This window comes from Centropristis striata, chromosome 3 (genome assembly GCF_030273125.1).
Source record: "Centropristis striata isolate RG_2023a ecotype Rhode Island chromosome 3, C.striata_1.0, whole genome shotgun sequence".
In the NCBI taxonomy this organism is placed as follows: domain Eukaryota; kingdom Metazoa; phylum Chordata; class Actinopteri; order Perciformes; family Serranidae; genus Centropristis; species Centropristis striata.
Window position 1 is genome coordinate 35,455,007 of NC_081519.1, and position 13,793 is coordinate 35,468,799.

At 40.4% G+C, this 13,793-nt stretch overlaps 1 protein-coding gene across 3 annotated transcripts in view; it reads right to left on the reverse strand.

The window, feature by feature from the left end:
• nav1b (neuron navigator 1b) overlaps window positions 1-13,793 on the reverse strand; it is a 90,056-nt gene that overhangs the window by 14,517 nt on the left and 61,746 nt on the right. For all 3 annotated transcript variants that reach the window (XM_059328913.1, XM_059328912.1, XM_059328914.1), the window contains 12 exons: window positions 11,581-11,731; window positions 9,493-9,793; window positions 7,551-8,292; window positions 6,292-6,708; window positions 5,628-5,669; window positions 5,380-5,537; window positions 4,643-4,816; window positions 3,746-3,798; window positions 3,264-3,287; window positions 2,710-2,787; window positions 1,640-1,648; window positions 821-904 (listed from right to left, as the gene is read on the reverse strand). In XM_059328913.1, the coding sequence (XP_059184896.1) occupies window positions 821-904; window positions 1,640-1,648; window positions 2,710-2,787; window positions 3,264-3,287; window positions 3,746-3,798; window positions 4,643-4,816; window positions 5,380-5,537; window positions 5,628-5,669; window positions 6,292-6,708; window positions 7,551-8,292; window positions 9,493-9,793; window positions 11,581-11,731 (2,233 nt within the window). The remainder of the gene's footprint in view (window positions 1-820; window positions 905-1,639; window positions 1,649-2,709; window positions 2,788-3,263; window positions 3,288-3,745; window positions 3,799-4,642; window positions 4,817-5,379; window positions 5,538-5,627; window positions 5,670-6,291; window positions 6,709-7,550; window positions 8,293-9,492; window positions 9,794-11,580; window positions 11,732-13,793) is intronic.

Here is a 13,793-nt window from a genome sequence, read left to right on the forward strand (position 1 = left end):
AAAATACCGATACATATTCATGTTAGCTTACATACTGGTAACTGAACCAAGATTTTTCTAAACTGAGGATAGTGAAATGTTTATCTGCTTTCAGCATAGATGACAGGCTGTGCTGAGTGGCTGATGACAATATAGAAATCCTGTTATTCAAACCTTTGATCAATTGTGGCAAAAAATACAATTACAATTATTTTGGTCAACATTGAGATCACAATTATTTAACACAAATACTAATTTACTTAAGAAACATCCTGCGTTTATTGAGTTTACTTTAAATACATGGTCGTCCATAAAGTTGGTATAATTTTGTTTTCAGACACAATCCTCTGTTGTGGTTTTATCATTCGATATGGTTGGAAGAGATTGATTTATTAAGTTTTGAGAAGATATACAGTACACTTTATCTGTCAGGAACAAATCACATTGTCACAATCATTTCATGGAAAGAGGTAAAAAAAAAATGTATTCCAACTTCATGACTGACCGTCTAATATATACAAGATAAAACTAAAGCATCATTGTGAAAAAGAATGTATCACAATAATAATTTTTATCTTGTCTTTTTTCGTAATGGTTGAGAGCTAAAATCATAACTGAAAATACTGTAAAATGTTAATTAAATTCCCAGCCAAAACTGCCAGGATCTAATATGAAGACTTATAGTTTATCATTACCATCATGTTTTTGGTGAATGTAGTAACCCAATTATTACTTTACAATGTTGAACTCTTGTTTCTTTAAGTGTCATGAACTTTTCCTTGTATATGGAAACTATCACGTGTCTCAGGTGGCATTACATTCACATGTATCACCAAGATACCTTTTGATCCGAGGAGACCGACAGGGTCTGCAGGCGCGCCGTCATCAGCGCCAAACTCTGCTCAAACGCTGCCACCAGATTGGCCTTTAGAGGAGGACACAGAGGAAGAAGGAGGCAGAGACAGAGACACAGAGAGAGTGGGTGGGAGGGGTTGAGAGAGCAGACAGGTATGAGTCACCGGCTGCATCGAATCGGTCTGCAGCCTCACACGCTCACAGCACATCAAGCAAATGGCTTTCTCCATCCGCTGGGAGAGGAGGAGGGAGGGGATGGAGGAGTGGACAGCTGTGGATGATGTCAGAGATGAAAGAGGACGTTTGGGTAGTTGTGGTGAGGGGGGGCAGGGGTGTGACGCTGGGGGACAAACCTCGCCAACTTCATGTAGCATGTTTGACCTTTAGGCGAGGGTGCTGTCTCACACTATTTCTGTTGGTGATGGAGTGAATGTTTAGAAATCTTCTATGGCTGACATCTTCAGAATGACTTGTAGTAGAAATAACAAATTTGCCATGATGGTATTTTGGAATGATGGGTCAGATTATTGTTGGGTTTGGGTTCCTCTTTTGCTGAAAACAGCATTTTATACCATTTTTGTATGCATCTATTATCAAAGTATTTGCCGGTTATTTTTGTATTTATCGACTAATCAATTAGTTACCTAATTCTGACATCTAAGAAAACTATCAGGAATATTCAGAAGTTGGTGCTGAGAAAGTTTTTGGGTTAATTAGCAATGACAGCAGATGACAGCGACTCGACGTCCACTCAGAATCATGCAGAAACGACAGAGATCTCTCCGGAAGCAACAGTCCAACAAACCTGGCCTAGCTGCTACACCCAGCATCCCAAGGTGCGGGGTCAGCGGGATTCAGGCAGGGGGAAGCAGTGAATCCATCAGTCAATACATCCAAGAATGTAAAAGAGAGGGACAGTGATGTTTAATGTGAGAGCAAACTTCATGTACAGTAAAACCCATATCCAGGAAGAAACACACACACTGATAGGCTTCATACAATCACTCACACATTGTGTACAGAACCAGGTTAGTTGATTAGTTAAGCAGCAGGTAAACAGGAGACAGGTCATACTATCTCTCTATTAGTGGATAGGATGAGTATTATTGAAACAGCCAGACTGAAGCATCTAGAAGCTGCAGGGTGAGACTATAAGAGGAAGCAGGGGCTGAAAATGTTGCAGCTTGTTTAATCGGTTAAAAGCAAGTGAAGGGTTAAGGTTAATCTGATGTCTATGAAAGTTCCAGAGCTGAAGGATTATAGCGACAGTGGAAAGATGCGAGTGGCAGTGAAGGAATTGGAACTTTGGCACGTCTGCTTTAGGACAAAAATGGCCTTGTGGTTCACAAGCTGACCATGAACCACAACTGGGGACCTTTTTTTTTGCATGTTGTTTTTGTTTTCCCTTTCATTTCCTGTCCTAATCCTACTGTCAGCTATCAAACAAAGGCATAAAATGCTCAAAATATCACTTAAAAAAGCCCCAAGTGTTGGGTAGGTTGGTTATGTGGATTTGTTTTGACCAGATGTCCTTACTCTTACTCCCTTTGAATCAAAGGCTAGAGCTTTGCCTCGGCATCCAGTCATCTATAGTGATCCTCATTTTCTTAAGTGAGCAAGGATTCACACCATATCTTCCCCACATCTCACCCTCAGGAAAATGCAGGGCAGATATTAATTACAGCTGTTAAATGGGGTTTATGTTTCTCTGTTGATGAGGGGTACAAACTCAATAACTTAGAGGAGGTATAACCTACAATTGAATCAATCACACTGTTAAAAGATGACATGCCTCTGACACATAAACAAATAAGCTTACGAAGAGGCCAAATGGGAATCAAGGGGAAAATAAAAATAATTAAAAGTCATACACACGTTGGCACTTAGCTGCATGGTCAAGTCAGCAACCTTTTCCTGGGAAGACTCCAGCTCTCGCCTCAACTTGCGGATTTGCTGTTGACAAATTGGAAAGAAAACACCAGCAGTATTAAACAATACCTCAGACAAAAAGCCAGAAGTGTTGAGGATATTGATAAAGTTTTGATTATGATGATGCAGAAACATATTGAAATGTGTTGTTCTGTTAGGTTAACAAAAAAAGCAAAGTGAAATGACTGTGGGTAAATACACTCCAAACCAAAAATGTTTAATCAAGGGATGACGATGGATTTTTACCACTTTCTCATGCACTGGGAGTTTTATGAGGTCTGAGAATGACTTTATTAAATGTTAGCAGATGGTCCTAAAAAAATATTAGAGATAAAACAAAATGAACAAAGTTATGAGATCCTGTGTTAAGAGACCCGTGGTCACAGACTTCACTGATAACATCATCTGATAAATGGACCTGTTTCAACAGGAAATGACTGACAGATGATGCAGAGAAAAGGCACAATGTGAGTTGAAGAGTCAGGGCACGTTCGCCTTACCTCCCCTTGTATCCTCTCCTCATTCTGAAGAAGGCATGGTGAAAGCAAATGAACAACAATGAGGGACAAGGTAGCATTTGCTTTAGGGGCAGTTACGACAACGACTTATCCACAGTAAAATCGACCTCACAGACGTTTTAGAGGGACAAAACAAATATTTGGAATAGGTACTAAATATCTTTAGTTGTCCAATCACAGAATGCAGTACCAAGTCAGTAAGAGGTTTGAAACCAACTAGGGAAGGCCTTGAGGTAACTTCATATAAGGAATACAAGATTCAAACAGTCCAAAGGTTCATGAATCATTATGATTCGGGCTATTTGCATGTATGGGTTGTTTTGGAGAAAATGATTCTATGGGGTACACGCATTTCTAAATGATCACTTTGCTTCTTGAAGACAGGTCAGTGTGTAAACTTAAGTCACAATGCGCTAAACTCCAGCAAAAGTAACATTATACTCTGGATATCGTGATCTACTCACCGAGGAATAGTTGGATGAAGCGTTGGATGCCAAAGAGAGCACAGAGCCATGCACTGAAACAGGCAAGGAAGAGATTTGACTTAATATTACAAGTAACTGATTTTTATTTAAAGAGACAGTTCACCTCATAATCAAAAATGCATATTTTTGTCTTACCTGTAGTACTATTTATTAATCTAGATTGTATTGTTCTGAGTTTAAAATGCCTAAAAACTACAAAAAGCTACTGAAAGACCTTTCTGTTCAGTTTTTCAAATGATTTTTTTTCTCATTGGATTACCACAAGCCAGCTAGTTCCATTATATTTGAGAGAAGGCAGACTATGATATCTTCAACAGTCTGCAACTCCAACCAAATAATTAGAGCACTACAGGGAAGAGGAAATATATTTACATTTGATTTTGGACTTAACTGTCCCTTTAAGGTAATTTACCAGGCTAACCAGGTACTAAAGAAATGCAAGTAATCCCTGCTATCTCCTGTCACAAATCAATGTCTAAAGCTGTGCATAAACTATTTGTGTCAATAACAGGCAGATTCACAGACATGATTTAAGACCTAGATGTAAATAAGCCTTTGTTATCACACTGAAATACACTTAGTGGTAGAATGTGAACAACTGCAAATTATCTGCAAGTGAAAGCAGGTTTAAATTATTGGTGGAGGGTCTTCTGTTTTGTTTACATTTGAGCCAGAGATAGTGGCTCAAATATATTACTCACTATTAATCTAAAATGAAGGAACCAAGACTCCTCTCCACTTTTCCTGTTCATGCAAACAAATGTCCTCCTGTCATTTTGCTTAATAGATTGCATGCTGTATGAGTGAACAGCTTTGTTTCATTTGAGGCCATGTTGGGCAACTCCCCTGCAGGAGGGCCGGCTGAGTGGCTCTCACCATCATCCCCTGGTTCACGGAAAGACCCACACCGCATCATGCTTTTTGGCCGGTCAGCCAGGGACATACTGCTGCCCAGAGGGGAGGATCCATAGAGATTGCTGGCTGACTCACTGGGGGGGCCTATGCTGTTGGAGCGTGATATCCTCGGGGTGCCGCTAGAAATTGGGGCAACTATCATAAAAAAAAAGATGTGTGTAAAGACAGTGAGTGGCACAGATAAAACTGCAGGGTGCAGTGCTGTAGAGCAACAAGCTATCACTAGCTCTCTCTCACACACACTCACTCACACACACTCAGTACGTCTAGGTATAGCACCCTTGTTCTGATGACTCAGTGAAAGGCAACACTATGGTTCCACAACAGTCAAAGGGATAAATATAGCCTGACATGACCCCCTATGGCCTCCATCTCCAGCATATTTCAGACTTAAACTCAAGTCTTAATGGATGCAGATGACATGGGTTTGTAATATTAACATAGTCAGATTTGATACAAGACTAATTTCCCATCATTCAGACTTAACTGGATCTGATATTGATAACTGGTGGCAACATTTATTAACTGTAAAAGACGATGATAGACTTTCTTCTCAGTGTGAACTTAATATCCCTGTCCTCAATAATAATCACCGATAAGATGGATGGCTTATCAAAGACCTCAAGGCTCATTAGTTTCAAGGCTCAAACAGTGAGTTTTTTTAGAACTTGGCAGCCAAAAGCAGCAATCAGACTCACCCACGTTGGTGAGAGGAACCTTGCAGGAGGAGGGGTGGAGAGGGCGGGTGGGAGAAGGCAGCTGAGGGGGGCTATCGCTCTCTGTCATGCTGACTATGGTGTGGGAGTGGCGCCGTCCCGGTTTGCCGTCACTATCTGACAGGCTTGAGCCATAGCGTCTGAGAAAAGAGAGGTCATTTAAACTTCAAACATACATCACAGTGTAAGATTTTAAAATAGATGCTTGGACGATATTTGTTTTGACTTACTCTAAGCCTTTCTTCGGTAAGGTATTTCTGTCTGTTTGCAAGCTGTAAAGAAAAAAGAGAATAAAAACATTATTAATAGAGAATAAACAGCTATGTGGATAATTCTTGCAGAAATGTTTTTTCTCAAAGCCTCACACAAACGCTGTCATTAATCTAAGTTTTGTCATAGGACCGCACAACACCCGGGTTTCGTCTTCTAATCCGTTTTGTACATCTTGCCCATATGGCACACTGGGCACTTTCATACACACAGCGTGGGATAGCTTAAAAGTACATTTTTTTGGCAGGAAGTAATTCGGACCATCTCCACCTTGACAGGGAGTAATTTTCCGATGGATTCAGCCCTCCATCTTCTAAATGACACCTCAGAGTTTCTGTTCCCGGAAAAGGCACATAAAATATGGTTGGCTGGAATGTCTGCTGGTAATAAACTTGAAGTCCAGAGTTAAATGTCTTCATACTGAAACAGGGGTTCAACTGCCAACTGGACATTTGGTTTAGCTGGGATAAATGCAGTTACTTCTACCAGAATTGGATTTGTGAGAAGATGGAAAATTGACCTTGAGCAGCTTCTTACTCAATTATCCCTTATCTTTTATTCTTTTTTTTCCCTATTTACACCTTTGATACATCAAAATTATATATATAATGAGTCAAGATTTACCTATCCGTGAGGTTTAGGGATGTCCTGCTTCCGGCTCCCCAGGTTCCCGCACCCCTCTCTTCCTTGTCATGGATCTCAGTTCTGACAAACCTTGCACTGGAAGGCACACTCATCTGGAGAGGCAGGGACTCCATGCTGCGGTGCATGCCAGACAGCTTGGGGTAGAGCAGCGGGGATCCACTCAGACTCAGGCTCTCGCTGGTGTACGAGCCAGGGGAATCGATGTGGAGCACAGGCGCTGGGCTCGGGGTTAGGCGGGAGGAGGTGTGGGAACCAGCCAAGTCCTGCAGCTTGGAATATGGGGGGACTTTGGGCGGGAGGTCCTGGATGGTCACACAGGAGTCAAGGCTGTTGGAGTTGACCTTGTCCAAGTGAGCCAAGCTGGGTGGACGACCCAGAGACTTAGTGTTCAGCATCCTGAGGAACAGACATAAAAAAAAGATGTTAAAATAGAGAAACCAGGCACTTAATTTTCAAACTTCTCTGACTCTAGCCATATATAGTCAGGCAGATAGCTGTGGCTGTATTTGTCAAGGTTCCAAAGAATCTGTCTAAAAGATTTTGACTTTAAATTTTAACAGCAACATTAATCCAAAGAGACAATGTTCCCATTACTCTAAACCATTCATAGTAAACTCCAGGGATTATTTAGAGTAACACTGTTTGTGGAAAGAGATATTGCCGTTGATTTGTTAAAGATGTGATTCTTTTTATGTTTAGGCGTCTCAAATGAAATTCAATTTACTTTTATTGTATTGTGGTAGTGTTTGGAGGGCAACAAAAATACTGAGCATATAAAACCAAAGTTGCTGTGCCTGTATGGCTGGATAGCACTAGAGCAGAGGCTCTCAACCTTTTCAAGGACCCCTAAATTGATTGACATTAGGTTGCAGACCCCCACTTGATGAGATATGCTTCAGGGGCCTGTGTCTGGATTTTCTGGTTGTTAGATATGATTAAGACCAGAATTTTATAGTTGTTAACTACAATTGAGGAGACAAGCATAAAGGAAGTAAACGTATGATCAACACTTATTCACACTGAACTCATCTTTCTATAGTGAATTAGTGAAATAGCAAAAATAAACTATTCCCCATTTTCTGGGCAACCCCCTGGAACCCCCTCAAGAACCCCTGGTTGAAAACCACTGCACCATAAATAAAACATTGAGGTAAAACTGAACACCTCTTGATTATTATGTATCATATTTTTTGCAAGTTGGGTGACTAACTCTTTAAAATGACATTTAAATGAGACACCTTGGTGTGGTGGGTGATGACAGTTCAGGGTATTTGCTGCTGCTGGTCCTTCTCAGGCCGTGGAGCTTCACAGTGGACTCTCCTGTGGACTGAGACTCTCCTTTCAGAGAACCACAGTCCATGTCAGCCTTGGCCTTGGCTCTCTCCTTCTCCTTCTCTCGGTCGGTCATGTTCACTGGACCTGTGAACGTTCGATTAGACATCTTACTGCTGCAGCTACTGGGCTCTTTAATCCTGGGGCCCGTGGAGGCCATGGGCACAGGTTTCAAACTCAACAGACTGGGGTCAATGGTACCGCTGACAGGCCGAGGTGCAGGGCGGCCAATCACACTGAGCGTGCTCGATTTGGCCGGTCGAGGCAGGCTGCGGTACTGAATGCTGTTTCGGGCGTTCGGCCCCAAGAAGCTCTGCTCGCTGCTGGCATCAAAACTGTTCTTTCGACCCGTGGGTATTCCTCCTCCCACAGGCTTCACGGGGATGCCAGATGACTTAGGGGTTTTCCCCACAGTAGCAGAGCCACTGGAGATGGTGGCGCCCCCTGCTGTCATAACAGTGGCGGTACCGGTGGCTGTTGGTGGTTTCTTGTAGCCGAAGGAGGCTCCAGCAGTGGGTTTAACTAAACCTGACGGGGGCTTGCGGTGCTCTCCATGATGATCCCTGCCAGCATCTGAGCGTGATCGCTGTAGACCAGCAGTCTTGAGGGAAATCCTGGATTTATCCAGTGGCTTCTCACTTCTGGGAGCTACACAAAGAAAGGCATTGTATAGTTAAATTAACAACATTATGGTGATTTCAGTAACAGTTACATGTCTTTAAAGAACAGAAAGAATATTTTGGCTGCTCTGTTTTTCCATCAGAGTTTTTCCAGAATGAGCTACTCAAAAATAGATGATAAATGGATGGACAGAGTGAAGGGGTTGATGGGCCAGTAAAACCATTAAATTTGGGCGTACAAAAATAAAATCAACCTCACTCAAATTACTGGAACCATAATGGATAATCAGCACTGTCACACATCATTTATCTTTAACTAGACACCTTCACATCAAAGTAAATGTACATATCCTCCAGACATTCCAGCTGAGATAAAATATAAGCAAGGAACATCTGTATTTACTTAGAGAGCTTTTATGTGCCCATGACCTCAAATGTGACTCATCAACTGACTCTCATTTAAGAGTCTAATGCAAAATTCAACCTATTTTTTTTTTTACCATATCATAGGACGTATCCATGTGATTTCAATCAAAATCCGATCGGTATGGATCATTAAAGTAAAAGCAGAGCTGGCAAATATGTGGTGATTGAAAGATCCATTAAAGGATAAGAGTAAAGGGTTTTTCCCTCTGCAAAACTACAGCCAGCATACACACAATCAGATCTAATTTTAATCACTTATGTTTAAAGCTAAAATTAAGCAGAGGAAATTAAAATGAAAGGCCAAGAAATGTTGGTATTGGAACATAAATGTAACCTGTTATTTAATCATGGCATGTTTTGTTGGGGATTAAATAAATTTAGTTCCTGCATATGGCAGCAACAGAGACTCTGCAGACATGTACAGTAACTGTTTTGTCTCTGAGATAATAGCAGAAACATGGCTCCAGGCTTTAAGCTGAGATTTTTTTTTAACTCAATGAAATGGATTTCATGGTGCATTTTTTCCTTCAGTATACTGTGCTGTGCTACAAATCAAAACCTTGCTCACGCTAAGGGGTACACTTTTGTATTCATCTTGACACCAAACAGATATCCGCCTTGGCTGCTCTACAAACAGCCTGTTATACATTTGGATACAGCTTACAAATGGGGAAATGGATGATATGCTGTAGATTTAGTAGTTAAAACCTGTTTAAAACAGCAGAGATAAACAAAATGATTGAAGGAGAGGAATAACAGAAGAGAACAGGCTGATGAAGAAAGACACAGATGAGAATCTCACCTGCAACTTTCAACGTGCTCTGAGATGTATGGGTGATGGGAGAGGTCACTCCTATAGGGGGATTACGACCTTTCCTGAAACTCCCTGGCTGACCCAAGCTTTGAGGCTTCTTCAGTTCTCCTTTACACCCTGGATCTTCGCTGAGGCTTGGAGGCTTCTTTCTCCACTTGCTCGGCGCCTCCGTCTTGAGACTCCCCGTGTCATAGCTGCTACTGTCGAGCTTGTGGACGGCCTTTCCATCCTCGCTGTACCAAGAAAGTCCACTTTCCACCAGGGAGCGCTTCTCTGCATCAGTACGGAGCTGCAGAGAGAGGAAAGGAAGAGGCACAGTGAGGGTAACCATCAGACATGGTCTGTGTTATCTATGGAATTGACTGTTGTCTGTAATCTTTGTTTCATCTTCACTGCATTCCAGTGGGACGGAGGGAGACATAGACTGATATGCCCAGAGCGGATTGAGAAAACCACAGAAGAAGACAAAGGAAGGAAAACAAAAAATAGAAAATTGTTTATAGATTTAACACTCAGAGATAGCTTTGGGACAGAATGATTCAGTAGTTTGCTTCCAGTGTTCATTTTCTTTATTCATACGTGACAACAAAAAATGTAACTCGTTACTGTTTTTTTGTTTTAGTTTTTTAACTTTAATCTCATGATCTGCATTTTCAGACTCTGTTAACAGTTCCGCATTTATAGCCCACAGCTTATTTTCAGCTTTATAAAAAATGCACTGAAACCAACGTCAAGCTGTGGCACAGTGCCACTACTGTCACAACTATTTGTAGATGGGACAAAACTGTTTCAGGCTAATGATAATTTGTATGCAGCAAGCCCTAATTTATGCACACCCTTACTTTACTGTATTACAGTGTATTTAAATCATATACATAGAACAGTCATTTGTACAGTCATTCGAAATGTGTTTGAAACAGCTGTTGTGTCAGTCAATTAAATTATTTTAAAAAATAGCAAAGCTGTCATGTGTTTTTTTAAATCTATTTTTCAAAAACCATACATTTTTTTTAATTAAATGGTGATCTGAATGAGAAAATAAAAAAAAAAAACAATTATTATTCCCATCCTCTTATTGTGATCAATGTAACACTGACATAATTGATCACTATAAGAGGTTTCCATAATAAATAATAATAAAGAACGTTTAGGAATAATGGACAGCTTGATCCTTTATTTTTGTAATGTATGACTGTGCGGTGGACTAAAAAAGACAGCTACACTTTATTAGAAAAACTATCATGTGGTGCATTGAAGAGGTGGCACTGAGGACAAAATTGGGCATGCTGCTTCTTGGCACCCTATTAATGTGGTATACAGTGACAGATGGCTCATTGAGTAGCACTAATGTTCATTTCTCCCTGATGAGCATTCTGTAAGTAAGCACAAAGACAAAATGTTTACCTGTGCAAAAGGTAGAAACCATTACTACTTATCCATGATCCAAAGATCAGACATGAATTCAGAAATAATTTGTGTCCAATATGGTTTTGTTTTCCCACAAAAAAAGTTAAATTATGTTGCTAACATTTGTTAAAGTGACCTCTACTAATCCTTTTGGAAAAATTCAGAATATATGAATATATGTCGCATAAAGTTTAAGGTCAACACAGAGAAAACTTTCCACCTTCAGACAAACCTGAAAACAGTCTTCTAGCATGAAACTCATCACTGCACAGTGCTGATTAAATATCCAAGTGAAGTAACAATAAGCAGAACCCATTTCTGAGTGAAAAGGGGCTTTAAGGGCTCAGTCTAACTACCGGAAGTTAACATGTAATTTTCTGAACAGAAAAAACATTGAAGACAGATTTATTGCACTGTAACTGATCAAGATTCTGTTTAGTTTCATTTTAATGACAGAGGTGAGGTCTGTGGTTTCTTCTTGTGGCCGTGTCAAAACAAAGGACTCACTTTTAATACACAATACCAAGTAAATCACAGAGTGGAGCATTAAAAATGCTGCAAGTGAAGGCCTTCGCTGCAATCTTAAGCTCTTCTTTTACAAAAAAAAAGAAAGATAAAAAGGAAAGACAAGCTTTGTCACAGACTGTTGGGTACAGAATTTCAGCTCACCATAGCAGAAGAGTTACGTCTGGATCCCAGCGGTGTGCTCGGGAGGGAGTTAAGGGAGGAGCTGACGTTGAACTCCTCGGAACTGAGGTTCTCTGATCCATCGCCGTCTCCGTCGCTGAGCCCGCTGCTGATGGAGCTGCTCTCATCCCAACTGAAACGAGATCAGATGAACACTTAGCAAAAATGTATGTATGAATGTACAGTTGGTAAAGCTGCAGAAATCAGAGTTTTAAGGGAGACAAGGCTGGCAGCGACAGTAATAAAGTCCATCTGTCTGCAGAAAGCTGTCTCTGGAGGTGGCCACATGCTCAAACAAGCAGGTAATTCTGACATGGCTGCAGCTGCTTTGATTCAACTAATACATCAGAGCTTAAGACCATATGGTGATCAAAGCTTCAAAGCGTATCTTTCAATTTTAATGAAATAAAGTACACATTTTTTATTGACTATCCAATTACCTCTGCCGTGTACTTGTTCCAAAACTTTTTAAAGTTCTGTTATCTGTATATTGATTTTTATGCACTTAGAAGACAAGATAAGAATTATAACAGCTTTGTGGCTTACTGGTAAGACCCAAAATATAGAAGGATTATAGTAACTAGGCTGTAATTCTTTCATTTTGATGAATTTAGAATCCTTGACAGCTCAATATTCTAGAAAAAAAGCATTTTTGAATATAGGAACATTTGTCGAAACAACCTGTTTCAACAATCAGTGTGCTGCATAATGAGAGAAAGACATCATCAAAATGTTTTTTCACTTTTTTAATAAAATCAATGTTTGTGTTACCCACATAACCCACCATTCACAAACTTCAAAGATGAATGAGGCTCTAAGCAAATCACGAAAATGTAATTTGGGAAACTCACAACTCACAATCAAAATAGTTTTTTCAAAACAGTTTTTTAAAGCCTAAAATCTTCCAATTGACCTTGGCTCCCGGTTTCAAATGTTTTTATATTAGACATTTGGGTCTCTTTCATCTAAATGCCACAAAATGACATAAAAAAAGCAGAAAACAAGGGAAAAATCGGTGTAACACAGCGTAACAAAGAATTAGTTGATAATTAACTTGATGCTTTATAAACAATAAAACCAAACCAGGTTAATTTTGACCCGGAAGGACAAAAGTTGCATGGTTGACAGGATACCAAAATGTACATCAAGAATATATAAGCTTAGCCATAAATTAATGAGTCACCATGACAGCAAAGATAGCTTTCAAACGGGGCCAACACACTGCAATCTTTAACTGTAACTGCTTCAAGGAAAACTTTATGGGAAATGCTGATAAATCACACTGGATAAAAAGTATGGCGACTGACAGCTCTGGGTTTAAGAGAGGTCTGGTATGGTCTAAAGAAGCAGGATGATTGGAAATCAGAGTGACATGCTCCTAACCCCTCCCTGACCCTTCCCTCCGCCCCACAATGAAGTCTCCCTGAAACAGATGCCGCCAGATTGGCCTCTCATGTGCAGAAGGCATGGACAGCCCAGAAAAACAGCTCACCGGGCATCAAGTCTCAAGATACATTCATATTTGAATACATTTAAAATGCAGATTACTGTATGGAGTTCAATAAGAGTAGTAGCCTCTCAGTCAACCGAAACATCACAGGAGGACAAAACAATTCAGAGTCAGAGAGGGGTTTAAAATGGAAGGAAAAACATTTTTATGTGCTTTAGAAGAGCAATAATGCCATGTTGAATTTAAAAATTATATCTCCAGAGAGCTAAATGTGAGTCCAACTCAGATTTGTATAATTACGTTCCCCATCATTACTACTGGCAACCACAGGTGGTAATCAAATTTATGTTGGCGCACAGAAATGTGGCAGAGTGGAAAAGGTAAATTAATAAGACCCTGTAAAGCTGAGTCACTGCTTGAGCTGAATCAGTCCCTTTCCCTTTCTTTTGCTTTCCCTACTGAGCTGAAAATGCTCCTTGTGGCTCTGCAGTCTGCAATTAGCAGAGGCATGGAACATGGAATTGCATAGAAAAATACAGGGAGACAAAAATGGCCCATACACGTTCAGAATTGGATTTAATCACAAGGCTGCAGTTGAGTTGTAGTGGCAGTTGTAAAACAGAGAAGAAGCTTACCCTGACACTTTGGTTTGAAGCATTCAGAATGCACAAATGCAACATTTTCGTGAAGTGATTTGTGGCCGTAGATACATGACCTCAGAGGTGAAGTAGTAGACAAGAGCAGG